This window comes from Gordionus sp. m RMFG-2023, chromosome 1 (genome assembly GCF_954871325.1).
Source record: "Gordionus sp. m RMFG-2023 chromosome 1, tfGorSpeb1-WG-v2, whole genome shotgun sequence".
Lineage (NCBI taxonomy): Eukaryota > Metazoa > Nematomorpha > Gordioida > Chordodea > Parachordodidae > Gordionus > Gordionus sp. m RMFG-2023.
This window is the reverse complement of record NC_088775.1, coordinates 4,459,710-4,477,310: the sequence shown is the minus strand read 5'-3', so window position 1 is coordinate 4,477,310 and position 17,601 is coordinate 4,459,710. Positions and strand designations below refer to the sequence as shown.

At 26.3% G+C, this 17,601-nt stretch overlaps 1 protein-coding gene and 1 long non-coding RNA gene across 2 annotated transcripts; both read left to right on the top strand.

Annotated features, from left to right (window-relative positions):
• The first annotated feature begins 209 nt into the window (after positions 1–209).
• Positions 210–12,073, top strand: LOC135930664 (uncharacterized). Its single transcript, XM_065467490.1, has 10 exons — positions 210–232; positions 351–652; positions 697–810; positions 856–918; positions 1,170–1,985; positions 2,024–2,288; positions 2,335–2,586; positions 10,432–10,665; positions 11,393–11,584; positions 11,770–12,073. The coding sequence occupies exons 4-10, from the start codon at positions 894–896 to the stop codon at positions 12,071–12,073; spliced, it is 2,088 nt and encodes a 695-aa protein (XP_065323562.1). The 5' UTR covers positions 210–232; positions 351–652; positions 697–810; positions 856–893.
• A 242-nt stretch (positions 12,074–12,315) lies between these two features.
• Positions 12,316–13,211, top strand: LOC135922086 (uncharacterized). The gene is made up of 3 exons (XR_010570727.1): positions 12,316–12,494; positions 12,564–12,702; positions 12,940–13,211. It is a non-coding gene; the product is annotated as an uncharacterized LOC135922086 (long non-coding RNA).
• The last annotated feature ends 4,390 nt before the right edge of the window (positions 13,212–17,601 follow it).

The following is a 17,601-nucleotide window of genomic DNA, read 5'->3' as shown; positions in this document are numbered from 1 at the left end:
AAAATGAGAATAATCACAATAATACTCAGAAGAATATTCACAAAAATGGCCGCCATATTTTTGATATGATTCCAACTGTAGCTGATAATCTTAAAAATTATCTTAAATATAAACAACTTGAAATAAAAGTAATAAACCATTTTATATATTTATTATTTTTGTTTTCAGCAAACACAGAAGAAAAAGGACTATATATGCTACCAAGGACATGAATATTTGGCCCATACAAGTGGTAAAAAGGTCGTTTACCTTACTAACTGTAGCTGATAATCTTAAAAATTATCTTAAATATAAACAACTTGAAATAAAAGTAATAAACCATTTTATATATTTATTATTTTTGTTTTCAGCAAACACAGAAGAAAAAGGACTATATATGCTACCAAGGACATGAATATTTGGCCCATACAAGTGGTAAAAAGGCCGTTTACCTAATTTGTCGCAAAAGATGAGGTGGTAGAGCCAAATTAATGATTGGTCTCGATTTAATTATCACCATCCAATCTTTAGAATGTCACAACTTGGTAGCAGCCATAACTCCTAATGCAAATCAAGCTATCCTTACAATAATTTTAACATAGATTTAAAGATTTAGCATAAGCATTAGCCCCTCCACCTTTCAGTTCAGTTGGCCAAGCCATTACACATCAAGGTATTTATGATATACTTATATTAAAATTAACTTAAAATTATTAGCCCAAGTTTCAATAGCCCCTCAAACTACCTCTGGCTTTGCCAGAGCCTATCAAACCTTTATTTCAAATCTAGGTAATTCAGGAACTTATCAAAATTCAAATGTTGGCATTGAAAGTATCTTATACACTAATTTACAATATATCTAAAATATATTTATAGGTAATACGGATCTGCCTTTAGAAGTGGCCCATGTATTAATGGATTTGCATCAAAATATAAATGGTAAAAATATAAATGGCTTTAATTAAATACATATTGTCACATAATATTATAATCCTATATATTTAATATAGCATAGAGATGTTTTAAATTGTTTTTAGGCATGACCTTGAAATAATTTTAAAAAATTTTAACACATCTTTAAATGATAAGTTATTTATTTGCTCAAATTTTTTTTTAAAGTATCTTGTTCTGTCTGATTTTTTCATTAATGTTGGAGCCCTTATTAATATATAATTTTTCTATTTATTAAGATCCTCAGTTTATAAATTCTCAAAAAGGAAAACGACTTCTATTTTTTCAAAATTATTTATATCGGCATGATTATCAAAAAGGTGACCGAGTTCATTATCGTTGCAGAATAGTTGGTTGCAAAGCTTCATGCAAACTTGATGGAATCTATATAACCTCTGGTTTGCATGAACATCAGAATGAAATTGGTGTTTTTGAAAAGCTTAGGACATATCAAGTTTTAGAGGATGTTATTGCTGAAAATCCTCTAGAAACTCGGCATAATATTTATGAAAAAGTTTTAAACAAAAGATTTTTGGAAACACCAAATATAAATTTATATCCAGAGGCTATGCCCACATACATTTCAATAAAAAGTAAAATAGATGGATTATTACAAAAAAATCGGCCCACTTTGCCACAGTCCATGGATGATATAGTTCTGTTGCCCGAATATATCACCACAAATAGGGGGGATATATTTTTAATCAATAATGATAATAATAATAATATATTGGTGTTTGGTACATCGAGCATGCTAAAAATCATTGAAACATGTGATAACGATACCATATATATGGATGGCACATTTTATGTTGTGCCAAGACTATTTTACCCACTATACACAATTCATGTCTTATATCGTGAGACTATGATACCTATAATCTATGCCCTTCTTTCCGATAAAACCAGGGCCACCTATATAGAATTATTTCAAATAATTCTAAGATGCTGTGGTGAAAATAATATTATGTTTAATCCTAGATACGGGCAGACTGATTATGAGGCTGCTGCAATATCAGCTTTAAGATTTGTTTTCCCTACAATGGTCATTAAAGGTTAATTTATTACGTGTATTTATTATAAGTTTTTATAGGCTGTTTCTTTCATTTTTCCCAAGCAATATGGCGAAAATGTCAGGGATTAGGGTTAACAAAAGAATATAGAGACAATACCACTGTCCACAAAGTAGTCAGACGTATGACTACTTTACCCTTTTGCCGGGAGGAAGATATTTCAGAAGTTAGGTCATCATGTCTTGCCATGTCGCTTGAAAATCCTTTGCTAATACAATTTATGCAATATATGGATTTGACATGGCTTTCCATTAACGCTTTATTTCCCCATAGCCTATGGACAAGGTATTAAAATTTTTAATGTGTATATACAAAATAAATTTATAATTAGATATCAAGTTAATGGTCCTAGGGCAAACAACCATCTAGAGGGCTATCATCATAGCTTGAAGCACAAAACACGCTGCGCGCATCCTAATATTTATTCTTTAATAAATATTTTAAAAAGTCACCAACACTCGAGTGAGCTCAAATATATACAAATTAATAGCGGGTTGAATATAAATAGAAAAAATCGAAAATATATTGAACTTAATATTTTAATAGATAATTTATATTCCCTTTACGAACGGGATATGGATGTGTTTATTTTTTTAGATAATATATCCTATTTAATCAAATTGCAATCTTAACTCGCGATTCTTATAAATCTTTTCCCATTTATTATATTTTTATTTAAATAACCTTTTTTTTTATATTATATTAATATGAAATATAAATTCAAATAATTGTTTGCGTGTGTATTATGAACTTTTTAGTAATAAAGTAGATATTTTTTATATTTAGATAAATGTGATATCGAGATTCAACAAATTTTTTAGCTTATTTCATAAATTTTCACAATAAAATTCCAATTTTAGTTTATGCTAACCTAATATTAGAGTATTTTATCTATCTATTTCCTGTTTCTTATTTATTTTTTATTTAATTTCCCAGTTCTTAATTATTTCACACTGGTTTAAATATTTTATTTTATATAAGTTCTGAATTGATATTTCGAGATATATTATTTTATTTAAAAAAAATTCATAATGAATCTTATTTTAAACATCTTATATATAATTTAAAAAAATTAATATTTATTATCACAAAAAAAATAAAATCATAATATTAATGATAACAATGACTTAACTTTGAACACGAGAAAAAAAGAAAATTACTTAAAGCAATCTATATACATTTAAAAAGTATCTTTTAACCACTTATCTCTAATTTCTAATATATAACTCATGATATTCGATTTATTTTAATATTTATTTATAAATATTTTAAATATAATTTTTATATATATTTGAGAAGGCAACATTGCAGTTTATTTAGTTTTCATTTTTTTATAAAATGTAATTTGCATCTTAACAGCATAAATATGAGAGAAAAGATACTCCCTATCTCCCATCTTAAAAAATATATTCGTGATAACAAATATTAGTATATAATTTTAATATGAAAATTTATATATACTAGTAGATAGCTCGACAAAATTAACGGGGAATGAGAATCCTTACTTTTATGATAGTTGATACCAGTTATTTCAAAATAATATCCAATTTATATTCTTTATAACCCACCTATCTCTTCAGGCCAGGTCCAATCCATTAAAACCAAGTAAATACTATGTTTTAAGTCAAAATATATATTAAGCTTTTAAAAATATTACTGATCATATGCCTAATATTTAATATTAAAAAAATTTCCAAGCAATGTCCAAGGCCATAATAATTTTGAAAAAAATTCACCAAGCCCAACTAACGATCATGAAAATTTTTGTAGTTGAGAGCTGTAATAAAATATTTATAAAATCATAATGTTAAAAATACAATCTATATCAGACTTTCATTGGCCTGCAAGCCCAGGCTTGCAAAAAATTTGTTTAAAGCAAGCGGAATTTTCCCAAAGCTATGCCCAATATAATTTATAAAAATATTTTTAAGTTAATTTTTAGAATAAAATAAATAAAGCATGACGTCACTATGACACTACGTAGTGATGACATGACGTAACAACATCGTAACTATATAATATAGAGATTTACATTTATATTATAACTATAATACGAATATAAAATAGATAAAAAGATAATCATATATCGCTATTTTGATACTCGCTATTGGGTTTAATAAGCGGATATTTGAATAACTTTGATTCTGCATAGATGAATATATTTATGAAGTACAATAATCATGCCACTCTGGCTGCTGAATATCATTTTTTGCTTTACCTTTTGAATAAATTAAGTGAGAGATATATGTTTTTCAATTGTTTCACTAGTTTCGTCATCGTTATAACTATTCACCATAAATTATGTTGTTAACAGTAGCGCGCTACATTTTTTAAAAAATATATCGGTAGTTACTTTTACAAAAATAGTAGCTAATTAATAGAATATCTATAACTAAAAAAGAGAGGAAGCTTGTTATTTGATTGTAGAACCAACTCTGAAAATATTTAATACATAACTTATGTATACCATTGGCGTAGGCATGGGAGAAGGGGGGTTGGGGTTCAACCCCCCTATAAAAAATAGATTTTTTTAAAATTTGATATCAAAAAAAAGAAACTAAAAAGATTTTGTCCCACTAGATTCATTGAAAGACAAGAGTCGGTAACTATTTATTGAACTATATTTCTTTTTTTTGCAATAAATTTTTAAAAATAAGATATGTTTTAAAAAATTATAGAACAAATATCATTCACCTTTTTATAATATTTTTTAATAAATAAAAATAGATTAACACATTAAATAAAAATTGGTGTCTCTGATATCTCAAATAGTAGGAAGAACTAGACTAATTAACACATCATATGATAAGTTACTTTGTGATGTCGAATTTTGGTATTAAAATCTTGACAGAAGAGAGCATTCTTAGAGATCAAAAAATGTTCTTCAGGCCCTTTCCATGTGTAATTGTATTTTAGTTCCCTGCCAAATATCAAATCATTATTAATTATTTTAGCCATCAAATTTTTTCGTCAATTGAATTCTTAATTATAACATTTATATAATTTTTGTATTAACTATTAAAATTTATGCAATTAATACTATATGCTAAAGTATTTTTATTTTTATATAATAAATAAAATCTATAATACTCTTTAAAATTTTATTATGTGCAAATATTTAAGATAATTTTAACATAATCTAAGATATAAGAAATTGAGTGTTCATAAAAAATAAAATATTAGGGCTAAAGCCTACTAAAAAACATTTAAACCCCCCCCCCCTTCACATAAGAAAATCCTGGCTACACAACTTTGACTAATAAAATTAATTTATGAAGTTAAACCCTATATTGTACTGATAAAACATTAAATAAAAGAGTAGGAAAATAGAATTATAATCATTTACTATTAGAGGATTAGTTATCAATTTTGAGTATTGGCCATTTGCAGCAGTTAAAGTTCAAGTATGAGCCATTATCAGAATAATACTATTTCTGAAAAGTAACAATAATTTATAATTCTATAGAAACTAATTTTAATTACATTAAAAAAATATTAGACTCTAATTAAAGGGAAAGGGTATCAAATATATTCATTTTACACATAAATTTATCACAAACCCCCCCCCCCACCACCACCCATGAGAAAATCCTGACTACGCCACTGGTGTATACATGAGAGAAAATAAATACCCCCTACCCTATCCCCACATGCTATTAAAAGGTACCTTCCCCCCTAATAAAATATACAAATGATTTAAATAAAATTGTAATATATGTGTTTATAATATAATAAAAATAACCAACATCTACATGGTAGAAAATTTGATGGATGCAAGCCACTTTCCAAAATCTACCCCTTACCCCCTAAAATATATCGCCCTTTGGCCGCGATATTTGCCAATCCATAATGCATTAGTGATAATAATAAAAAGAATATTACAGTAAGCCACCATATACAACCTTATAACATATTTCTATTAACAATATTTTAAGCCTTAGGAGATAAGGATTTTCAAATTTGTAGGTTATAATTAATATGTTACTATCCTTTTTCTAAAAATAAGAAATATATATATATTTTAATAGTGCAATCTTTTTATCATTTGGTTGATAATCACTTTATTTTTAGATTAAGTGTGATAACTCATTTTCATTTCTATAAATTGTAAAAATATAAGATGATTAATTTTTAAAGAGGTATATTTGGTTTATCAATTATTGGATTTAAAAACATCATAATACAAGTAAAGATTACCCTTCAAAAATAAATACTTACCCCCAGAAATTAATGCCTAACTCAAAAATTTTAATATTGAAAAATTATAGTTATTATTTATAATAGATATATGTGCTCATTTATAATTAAAACCAATTTATATATTGATAATTTAAAACAATTTATATATTAATAATTTAAAACAATGATAAAAATTATGTGTTATATACATTTATAATAATAGTTTTATAATAAAAAAATAATTTATATAATAAAATAATTTTTACAACAGTATTAATATATTATAATTATATAATAAAATGATTTATATATCTATAATTTTTAAAATGATTTATATATTTATAATTTTTAAAATAATTTACATTTTTTTTAATATTATATTTTAAACTTTTTAGGTTTTCATTCATTTAATATCTCGCTATTTTGCTGCTCGCTATTTAGAGGTGGAACCTATAAAGGGCATGACTAAAATACGCGCCCCCGAAAACTACGAGCTCCTACGTAAATTATATTATTTTAGAATCGTATTTAGCTTTATAAGATAAGGCAAAAAATGTTATTCATTTTTAAAAATAGATAACATGGTAAAATTTTTAAAAAATTATTTTTTAACATGACTAAAATACGCGCCCCTTATCAAAGAAGATTAATTTATAACAAGTGAACGCAGAAACATATAGAGCTTATTAAAAGGTATAAAAAAATTTAATATTATATTTTAAAACTTATTATAACCAGTGGGCTTTTGAAAAAACAAAATTTTTTTTTGACATAACTATGCGCCCCCTATCAAAGAAGCTTAATTCATAAAAAAAATAGAGCATAGTTGGATTAAGCTCATTAAAAGGAATCAAAAAATGTTAATATTAAGTTTATAAATTATTTATAACTTATTGAGATTTGGAAAAAACACTTAATTTTTTCTTTTTTGACTAAACAACGCCCCCTACGCGCTCCCGGTAAATATATATTATTTTTACAAAATGAATACAGAATCATGTATAACTTTGAAAAAAGATTCAGAAAATGGTATTATTTATTTATTTTTTAAAAAATTTTTATTATCAAAAAAATAATTTTTGACTAAACTAAGTCCCCTATCAAAGAAACTTAATTCATTTAAAAAATAAAGCATAATTGTATTAATCTCATTAAAAGGAATCTAAAAATGTTAATATTAAGTTTATAAATTATTTAAAACTTATTATTTGAAAAAAACTTAATTTCTTCTTTTTCTGACTAAACTACATGCTATGCGCCTCCTTTAAATATACATTATTTTTTTTAAATGAATACAGAATTATGTATAACTTTTCAAGGAGATTCAGAAAATGGTATTATTTATTTTATTTAAATAAATATTTTTATTATCAAAAAAGTATATTTAACGGGAGTTTAGTCAAAAAAAGAAGAAATTAAGTATTTTTTCCAAATCTCAATAAGTTATAAATAATTTATAAACTTAATATTAACATTTTTTGATTCCTTTTAATGAGCTTAATCCGATTCTGCTTAATATTTTTATGAATTAAGCTTCTTTGATAGGGGGGCGCGTAGTTTTGTCAAAAAAAATAATTTGTTTTTCAAAAGCCCACTAGGTTATAATAAGTTTTAAAGTATAATATTAACATTTTTTATACCTTTTAATAAGCTCTATATGATTCTGCGTTCATTTTTTATATTAAGCTTCTTTGATAGGAGGCGTGTAGGGGCGCGTATTTTAGTCATGTAAAAAAATAATTTTATAAAAATTTTACTATGTTATAATTTTTTTTTTAAATGGAAAAAAAACATTTTCTGCCTTATCTTATAACGCTTGCGATTCTAAAATAATATTATTTAAATTAAGCTTCTTTCATAGGGGGCACGAAGAGGCTCGTAGTTTTCGGTAGGGCGTATTTTAGTCATACCCGTATTTATATATTGTCAATTTATAAATACTAATTTTTTGTATATTGTATTAATATATTTTGCCATTAAATAAACTCTACCTTCTTTAAATATTGTCAATAAAATACTATTATTTTGTTCATTTTGATATGGTAAATATTTAGTATATTTTTAATTAAATATAATGTTTAATATTAATTTCTTAAATATATTTAAAAATGATTTATATAAAATTATAATCTAGAGCAATAGATATGTTGTTATTGCCTAATATAATATGAATCATTTAAATCCTAAATATGGTATTTATATATTTTCAATTTATAAATTAATTTTTGTTAATTTAATTTAAAAGTATGACAAACAACATATCTTTCTTTCTTATAAAAATTCATTCATAGTAAATGAAGGTTTTTTTAAAATTATTTATATTTTAAATAATAACTTTTACATTCACTCATTTGATAAGTGTCCTATCAAAATAATAGACTTTAGATTTTTTATTTTTAGTTTTAAAGCCTTCTTTATATATTAATAAATGATTTATTTTAAGTATTTATACACTGAATAATATAATAACACAAGCATAATACAATATGCATTTATATAAAATATTAACACCGAATAATAGACATGATTCATATCTATATTGCATATTAAATATATATAAAAACTATATTGTTGTAAATCAATTAGAGCATTGCTATATCTATTATTGGAAAATCATCATCATCTAAAATAGATTTATTAATTATGTTTATTTAAAGGATTGAAAAAAAAGGTGTATTATATTCATATAATAATATATAACACTTCCATAGCTACTTCTCCTGCTGATTTATTATTATTTGCAAGCTGAATTGATTTGGACCTAAAAAATTAAATTTAATATAATAAAGTAAAATAAATCACCTTCAGAAGAAGTGAGCATGACCTCTGCATCTTCTTCTACTGCATTATAGGTTGGCTGAATTGCCTAAAATCATTAAACAGGCAGAGGCTGCACGCTCCCATTTAGGGGTAAATAAGAAAATTATAGGTTAGGTGCAATGGGGGTAAATATATAAAATTATAGGCTAGGTGCCCCCGAATGGAGCCTGTTTTTTTTAAGATTTGAACATAACCCTGTTTTTTATAATCAAGCCTTTTTGTGTAAATTCTAACAGGGTTTTAAAATATTTATAATTTTATATAAAATAAAATACCATTATCGAGGGAAGAGGTTGAGGTAGCATTAGGTTATGGATATAAGGTTCTAGCATGATCTATAGCTTTTAAAATATTTATAATTTCGTATAAAATAAAATACCATTATCGAGGGAAGAGGCTGAGGTAACATTAAGGTATGGATAAGAGGTCGAGGCAAGATCTATAATTTTTAATATATTTATAATTTTATAAAATAAAATACCATTATGAGTGGGATTATATATAACAATTTGTCATCCTGATTACATTTCTCCATTATCAAGTTTTTTGTAAACAAAATAGTTATCTTGCGATAAATGCTAGAAAAAATCAGCCTGGGCTGTTAATTTTTGTATCATTTTATTATATTTATATTTCTGTGATAATTTTTTTTTTAATGGAAATATGTGTTTGAGTGAAGTTAATATTAGGGAGGCCCACTTTGTCTATATCAGGATTATAAGATATAGAATATGCTTTTGACCATCTCTTGCTGCAAAGTTGAGGGCAATATTTATCAAAATTATGTAATGCCCCTAAAGCCATAATATGCCGACAAGGTAGGAGCATTGTCGTAAGATATCCACAGGTACATTGATCAAATGACACAGAAATCTTATATACCTTATCCAATATATCGAGAGATGCGAATATATAATTCCCCACAACTGCAAATTTTATAACGCTACTCTCAGCTATTTCATATAGGATATTATTAAAAACATAAATTGTTAATAATTCTCTATTAGCGACGCCACTGCAAAAAAAATATTCATCATAAAAAAAAGAATGACTTCGCAATTTAACATAAAAAGAATGACTCCGCATAACACACCCCCCACTAATTGAAAATCAAACTACTCACTTCACCTCGCACCCGGCCTCTTCCAATAACTATAGCCTTTCATCGTATTTTCATTAATTTGCTCTGTAACATTCTTATCGTTGTTCTTTGGGTGCTTGAATCTTCCCTCTTTGTTCGATGACATAGTTGTTTCCCTGTAGAAATCACGTCTTGGTTTGACTTGGGTTCTATCATTTGCACCTCCGATAAACCATTTGGTGTAGTTGTGCCCTTAGATTTACTTCGGATATATTAAGATAATTTTCCTACCGCGAATCTCCGATAAATTAATTCATTCTATTCATACTCCCGATTTTAACCTCCCAGGTTTAACGCCCCTTTTCAATTGATCCCGATGCCATATTCCCTCTATCCCGTCGGTGTTTTACTCGATTTAATTTGTGTCCAATATTTTGCACTATCATCCCGATTTACCATCTCCTTGTACCACCATATATTCTGGCCCATAAGCTCTGTCCCACTACAAACTCAAGCATCTCCCTTATGTCCTCTTTCACCTCTTGAATCGGTTTCCGCTTTAATAAATCCTATAATTACCTGGTTTGCCTTCCTAAAAACTTCTCTGCTGGAGATTGTTCTTCCCCCTTTCGACTGTTGTTATTATATACCACGGCTATCCAAATTTTCTCACCTCCATACTTTGTTTTTTTTAACCAGTTCGTGATAACCGATGCCATCCTCTCCCCCTGACCATTGGAGTTCGGATGATATGGAGGTGATCTTATACACCAGTTTCTACGCAAAACGCTTAAAATTGTACACTGATAAACGCCGGACCTCCGTCAGATACTATCGTTTGTCCTACTTTAAACCTGGCCCATAGATCTTTCAATGTTTTCACGGCCACTTGAGTCGTTAACCCCCTTACTTCCTCATACTCTACTCATTTTGAGTACACGTCCACCACGAGTATATAAATCTTATTTTCAAAGTCATAGTCAAAGTCAAAGTGTATCTGCTCCCACAGCTAGGTAACCTTTGGCCAACACTTTTCTTGGCATTATGGGGCATCTTGGCCCACGTATTGCACAACAAACAACTCCTACTGATATTCTCGATATCTATATTCATGCCTGGCCATCACATATATTATTGGCCCCATTGTTTCATCTTCTCCACTCCTTGATGCCCCGCATGAATCATTGTCAACACAGCATCCCTTAATTTGAATGCCACTACAACTCTATTCCCTCGTACCACATATTCATCCACTATGGCCAATTCTTTTTCTATATATCTGTTTGTCTCCATCTCACTATGTTTTCAGCTCATTCATGCATGCTTTGACACGTGTTAATTCGCGATCTTTTAATGTGGCACTCATAAGTTGTTCCCACGTTACCGGTCCTCCTTTAAATATTCCTACCATAGCCTTAATCAATCCGTACTCATCCTCCTCTTCCAAACCATTTGACTCACTATCTTCGGCATTCCATCCCTCTCCACATAAGAATATCCGGTAAATAATTTTCTATTCCCCGCTGATATTTCAATTGTAAGTCAAAACTACCCACCAGCAATAACCATCTCTGTAGGCCACAACATTAGCTCTTTATTATCCTTCCTAAAAAGATGCACCAACGGTTTGTGATCCGTATACACCATGAATCTATCTTTTATTAATTACTCTCGGCATTTTGTCAGTCCAAAAATTACAGCCAACGCTTCTTGGTCTATAACCGAATATTTAGTTTCCTCCGCCCTAAAAATTCTTGAGAAAAACAAAACAGGTCTTTCCATGCCGTCTACACATTGTAACAACGCTCCTCCTACACCTTTATTGGACACATCTACGACTAACACCACTCTTAAATCATTATTAAAACACATTAGAATTGGTTCTCTCCCAATTCTAGATTCCAAACCGTCAAAAGCCTCCTCCTGTTCATTCTTCCATTCAAATTTTTCTCCTTTCTTTAACAATTTATACAACGGTGGATGGAATTAATTGATTAACCCACTTGTGAATATATTTTTAAAGATTGAATAAACCTATTTTCCTAAATGGTAACTTCCTACCCTTCTTAATCATTATCACAACCCAATATTTCATATAATCCTGTTTATATTATTATATTTATTTATTGATATACCAATATTGGTCAAACAAAGAAAATTAAAAGTCCATCTTTTCTATAGAAAATATAATAAGAAAAAGGTAGATAAATGTCAACCACAAATTGACAGATACAACACTCACTAATTTCTGTTCCTAATTTGATAAATCAAAATTCTTCCTCTTCATAAATATTAGAAAAATAAACAACAATAGTGATTTCCTCCTCCCTCTATAATTATTTAGAATAAAAACAGAATCCACTTAATCTACCTATAAACCTTTATATTGAATTTAATCTGACAAAGAGCCAGTAAAGTTATTTTTTAACACCATTTCCTTTATTATATAATCATTAAACTATCTTAAAATAAAAATACAGGAATTAAATCTGGCACGGCATTAGAAATGACCATAGATCACAAGTAGTTATGAGTAACAAATGGTGATGGATGGAAAATCATGAGATATCATAGTCTTTAAAATAATAAAATGATAACATAATTATGAAGGCTGAGGAGGTAAATAAAAAAATATATTATCAATATGTATTGCCGTAACGTAAATGAGTGTAATTTCAGTAACTAATTTTATTGAGCAGGAACAAATGTGAATTAAAAAGTAATATTCAAAATAATAAATATATTGCGAATCTTAATGAATAATATTAGGGGAACTAATTTGGCAAGTATTTTTTTTATAAAGTAGAATCCTTAAGAATATATATATATATAATATTATTTAAATAATAAATTTAGCATACCATTATACGTACTTTCGTGATTAGCGCAATAAAATAGAGGAGAATATTGTGCTGCTAACTTGCATAGTTTAGTGTATTTCTCGAAATAATCAGCTTCAGCATGAATAAAATAGAATATTATAAGATGAAGACTAATTAAACTTCAAGAAAAAATTGGATCTTTGTAGATATAAAATAATATTTAAATAATAAAAAATTTCGTAATATGTATTGTCTTTTTTTTGGAATATATATATATAATCCTATTTAAATAATAAAAATAGAAAACCTGAGTTATAAAAAATAATTAGCAGGTTGTTCGGACTGACAAATTGTATTTTTTAATGCATTTTACAAATTTGTTTATAAAACTGAAATTCAATAGTCACATATAGATATTTTTTTTAAAAAATATTAACCTAGAACATTATTATGATAATTTTATAAAGTCTACATATAACTATTATAGGATAAGGTTATAGTATGCTGGTATCTTATATGGTGCAACTAGCCTTTATAATTAATTAAAATGTTTTGATAAATTTATAGATTTTCTAGTGATATATACAAGTATATAGTCATAATTGAAACCAAAGACAAAAATATTAATTATAAAATTGTTATCAAATCTTTTTTGTCTTATATAAAATTAATAATTATATGTGAAGATTTACATATCTAAAATCTATAACAGGATAATTTTTAAATATGACAGATTCCTAATTTTAAGTTTGACATGCCCTATAATTCATCTCTTTCTTTCTTTCTTTCTTTCTTTCTTTCTTTCTTTCTTTCTTTCTTTCTTTCTTTCTTTCTTTCTTTCTTTCTTTCTTTCTTTCTTTCTTTCTTTCTTTCTTTCTTTCTTTCTTTCTTTCTTTCTTTCTTTCTTTCTTTCTTTCTTTCTTTCTTTCTTCCCTTTTATAGACTCTCTCGTGAGATAGTTTTATGTTTATATAAGTAATACACAAAATGAGTCAAAAAAAATAATATATTTTTTTTAAAAACCCAAAAAACTAAACTGAGAATGGACATTATAATTCCATAAATAATGATGTAAACTTCAATTTTTTTTTCATTTTATCGTTATATAAGTTTTGTACGAAAATAAATTAATCCAGAGCAAAGAATTATGCTCCTATAATTCACATTATTTTTAATTTAAAAAAAACAAAATTAAATATATTATGCCATCTAACGGAAACTTATTTATAATTTTATAATTTTATTATGGGTGTAATATTTTTTAATATAATATATCTGTTCTATATATATATATTATAAATTTATGGAGTATTTTTTATCTTCCAATATTTTTTTTTATTTTACTATATTGAATAATTTTAATTTTGGATAAATTTGATTAATATAATTTTTATATTATGTTATGACTTTTTTAAGACAAGTCAAACCAATATAAGTGATACAAGATTAAAAGGTTATTATACTTGAGAATATCTAATTCTCTACAATTTTCAAACTGTTGGAATTTTTATAGTAAAAAATTATATTCATTTCTCATAATATTCCCTAATTTTTGGTGTTGCGGTCTGCTCTATATCGTGCCCAGGGCCTAGGGAATATCATAGTTGATCGTCATATAGCAAGTGGTTAAAAAACAATCAAAATTTGCTAAAAAAATCAAATTTTTTTAAATTTCAATACTGATTATATCTTCTAACCCTTAAAAAAATATATACTTAAAAGGATAGTAGAAGGTTTATATTGGAAAATAATGTCTAAGATGGTTAACAATATATAGATTTGGTAGATGATCACTAATATAATTGTATTATCATAATAGGTCTATAATAAAAGTAATCATTTTTTTACAGCAGTATATTTTGTCCATATAAATATGTATTTTTAAAAATGGGCGATTATGATTTTACCAATAATATGTAAGAGTAGAGATAGGGGTCCAAAGATTTCTTTTTCTTTATTTCTTTCATTCTTCTATTCGGAAATTCTCCAGGGATACATCTACTAATCAACATACATTATAATAAATTGGTCCACCAAAGTAATCGGCATAAATATTGGTTGGTAATTTTTTTTGGATATTATTAAATTTTTTATTGATATTACACATATAGTAAATAAAATTGAGATTTTTGTAAAAAAAAAATAAAGAAATAATTAATAGGACTAACATTCAAAATGACTTCTATTTAATCATCCTTTTTTTTAATACTAATAAATTTATAATAAATTGCAGCTGTGTTCGATACACGCTGAATTGTCGTTGCGCCTAAGTGTCGCCGCGCTGAACTGAGGCCGCACCAAATTTTTCGCACCGAATTGACGCGGAACCAATTTTTAAATATGCTAGATTCTTAATTTTAAGTTTGACATGTCCAATAATTCATCTAGTCCCTATATTAATTAGATTCTCTCTTGAGATAGTTTTTAACTATATAAGTTAGTTTACACAATGAGTCAAAAAAATAATATATTTTTTTAAAACCCAAAAATCTTTTAAAAAAATGGCGAAACTGAGAATGGACATCGTAACTTCAAAAATAATGATGGAAACTTCAAAATTTTATTTATTTTGTGTTTTTATAAGTTTTTACACAAAAGGAGTCGAAAAAATAATATATTTTTTTTGAAACCTAAAATATTTTTAAAAAAAATGAGTTGGATGTAAAAAACTTCAATTTTTTTTTCATTTTATCGTTATATAAGTTTTGTACGAAATGAATTAATCCAGAGCATAGAATTATGCTCCTATACACTTTATTTTTAATTTAAAAAATAAAATAGATATATTACGCCATCTAGCGGAAACTTATTTATTAATTTAATATTTTATTATGGGTATTATATTTTTCAATTATAATATATCTGTTCTATATATATTCTAAATTTATGGATAATTTTTTATCTTCCATATTTTATTTTACTTTATTGAATAATTTTAATTTTGGATAAATTTGATTAATAAACAGTGAAACGAGTGTTAAAAATCAACTAACAATAAAAAGGGATAAATATAATAAAGTTTTATTTTTATTTAAATACATATTGAAATTAAATATAGACAATTAATTAATAAGATTAATCGTTGAAAAGAAATGTGTTGGAAATTTAATTAAAAATTTATAAATTTTTCTTAAATAAGTAAAAAATATTTGTTAATTTGTTTAAATTTTTCTTAAATAATAAAAAAATAATGTTTAATATAGAATCTTTATTATCCAATAGTAATATTAATTTTCCCAATTTAAATGAAAACTCCTAATCTCCGTTGAGAATTCCAAGACCAAAAATACACAAATATTGGAATAAAGAAAAAATAGATATAGTTACTAAAATTATAACAATGCCTGAAAGAGAACAGATGAAAATTAAAGACATTGAAAAATACGTCGAAATGTCTACAGCATCAGTTCTTAAATTTAGACAGGTCACATTCCCAGTTATAAATGGAGATCCTTTAAAAGAATATAATATTCCAAAAAGGTAAAAAAAAGATGCTTCCATAATTGAAAGACGCATCATAAATTTACTGATGGATATTAATACTCTTACTACGGATAATAGAAAATTTACCTCCTGGTAGTCCAAAAACGAAAACAACAATTAGCAAATATATAAAAAATATAGGTTGGTTGAAAAAAAGAGCTGGCACGGAGCCTGATAGAAGAAATACTCCTGGGGCAATCAATATTCGTCAAATCTATTGTGTAGAGATCTTAAATACCCCAAGAGAAAAATTATATTTCTTAGAGAATAAACTTGCACGTTGTACCAATCTACGCCTGGGCACCATGTAATGTACGTCCAATAATAAAAATTCCATCCTCTAAGGGTAAAAATGTAAGCATACTTTGTACAATTGGAATTGGAGGGGTAATCCATTATAAAATAATCAAAGGAGCTTATAATGGGTTGTTATTCCGTGATTTTATGACAGAACTTATCAGTGTCTTACAACTAGATGTAATTATTGTAATGGATAATGCAACTATCCATAGAAGCCATCTTATCGATGCATAAAAGATAGGATTGAATATCTACCACCATATTCACCTCAGCTAAATCTCATCGAAAATTTTTTTGGAGTCTTGAAAAATAAATATCGAGCAATAAACCCCTGCCCTAATTCAAGAGATGAAATTATTGGGAATATTATTCAGCTCTTACACGGATTTATTCCTTATGATTTTACTAACTTTTACAATCACATGCAAAGCTATTTGGAGTTGGGTTATAGCGGGCAACTATTTAATTAGGTAATCCTTTTAATTGATTTGTATTAATAATTAAAATATTAACTCTTTTATTTTCTAAAAAAGTACCATCATCAAATTCGTGGAACAATAGAATATTTTGATAAATTATAATTATATTTTTTATGTATTAATTATTTTATCGAAGTTATTATAAAAATTTATAGTATTATCATATTTTTATCAGGGTGCAAAATTTCAAAATAGATTACATTTAAGAAATTCTAAAATATTTACAAATATCAAAAAGACTTTTTACAAAAAATGATATAGAATTTTAGATAAAATTTAATCAAAAATCTTACTTGAATATTCTCAAAGAAGATCAAAATAAAATCTCCATTTTTTATCACAAATTATATATTTACAACATAATTTCTTTTTATTAATTTAAAAACGATTAATCTTGTTAATTAATTACTTGTCCATATTTAATTTCAATATGT

What these genes read in the sequence shown, in the direction of transcription:
- LOC135930664 (XM_065467490.1), top strand. Translation starts at nt 894, where the DNA reads ATGGATTTGCATCAAAATATAAATG. An exon ending in CCCCATAGCCTATGGACAAG is followed by an intron (nt 2,289 to 2,334) that starts GTATTAAAATTT and finishes ATTTATAATTAG; the next exon opens with ATATCAAGTTAATGGTCCTA. An exon ending in TCTCCACATAAGAATATCCG is followed by an intron (nt 11,585 to 11,769) that starts GTAAATAATTTT and finishes GCATTTTGTCAG; the next exon opens with TCCAAAAATTACAGCCAACG.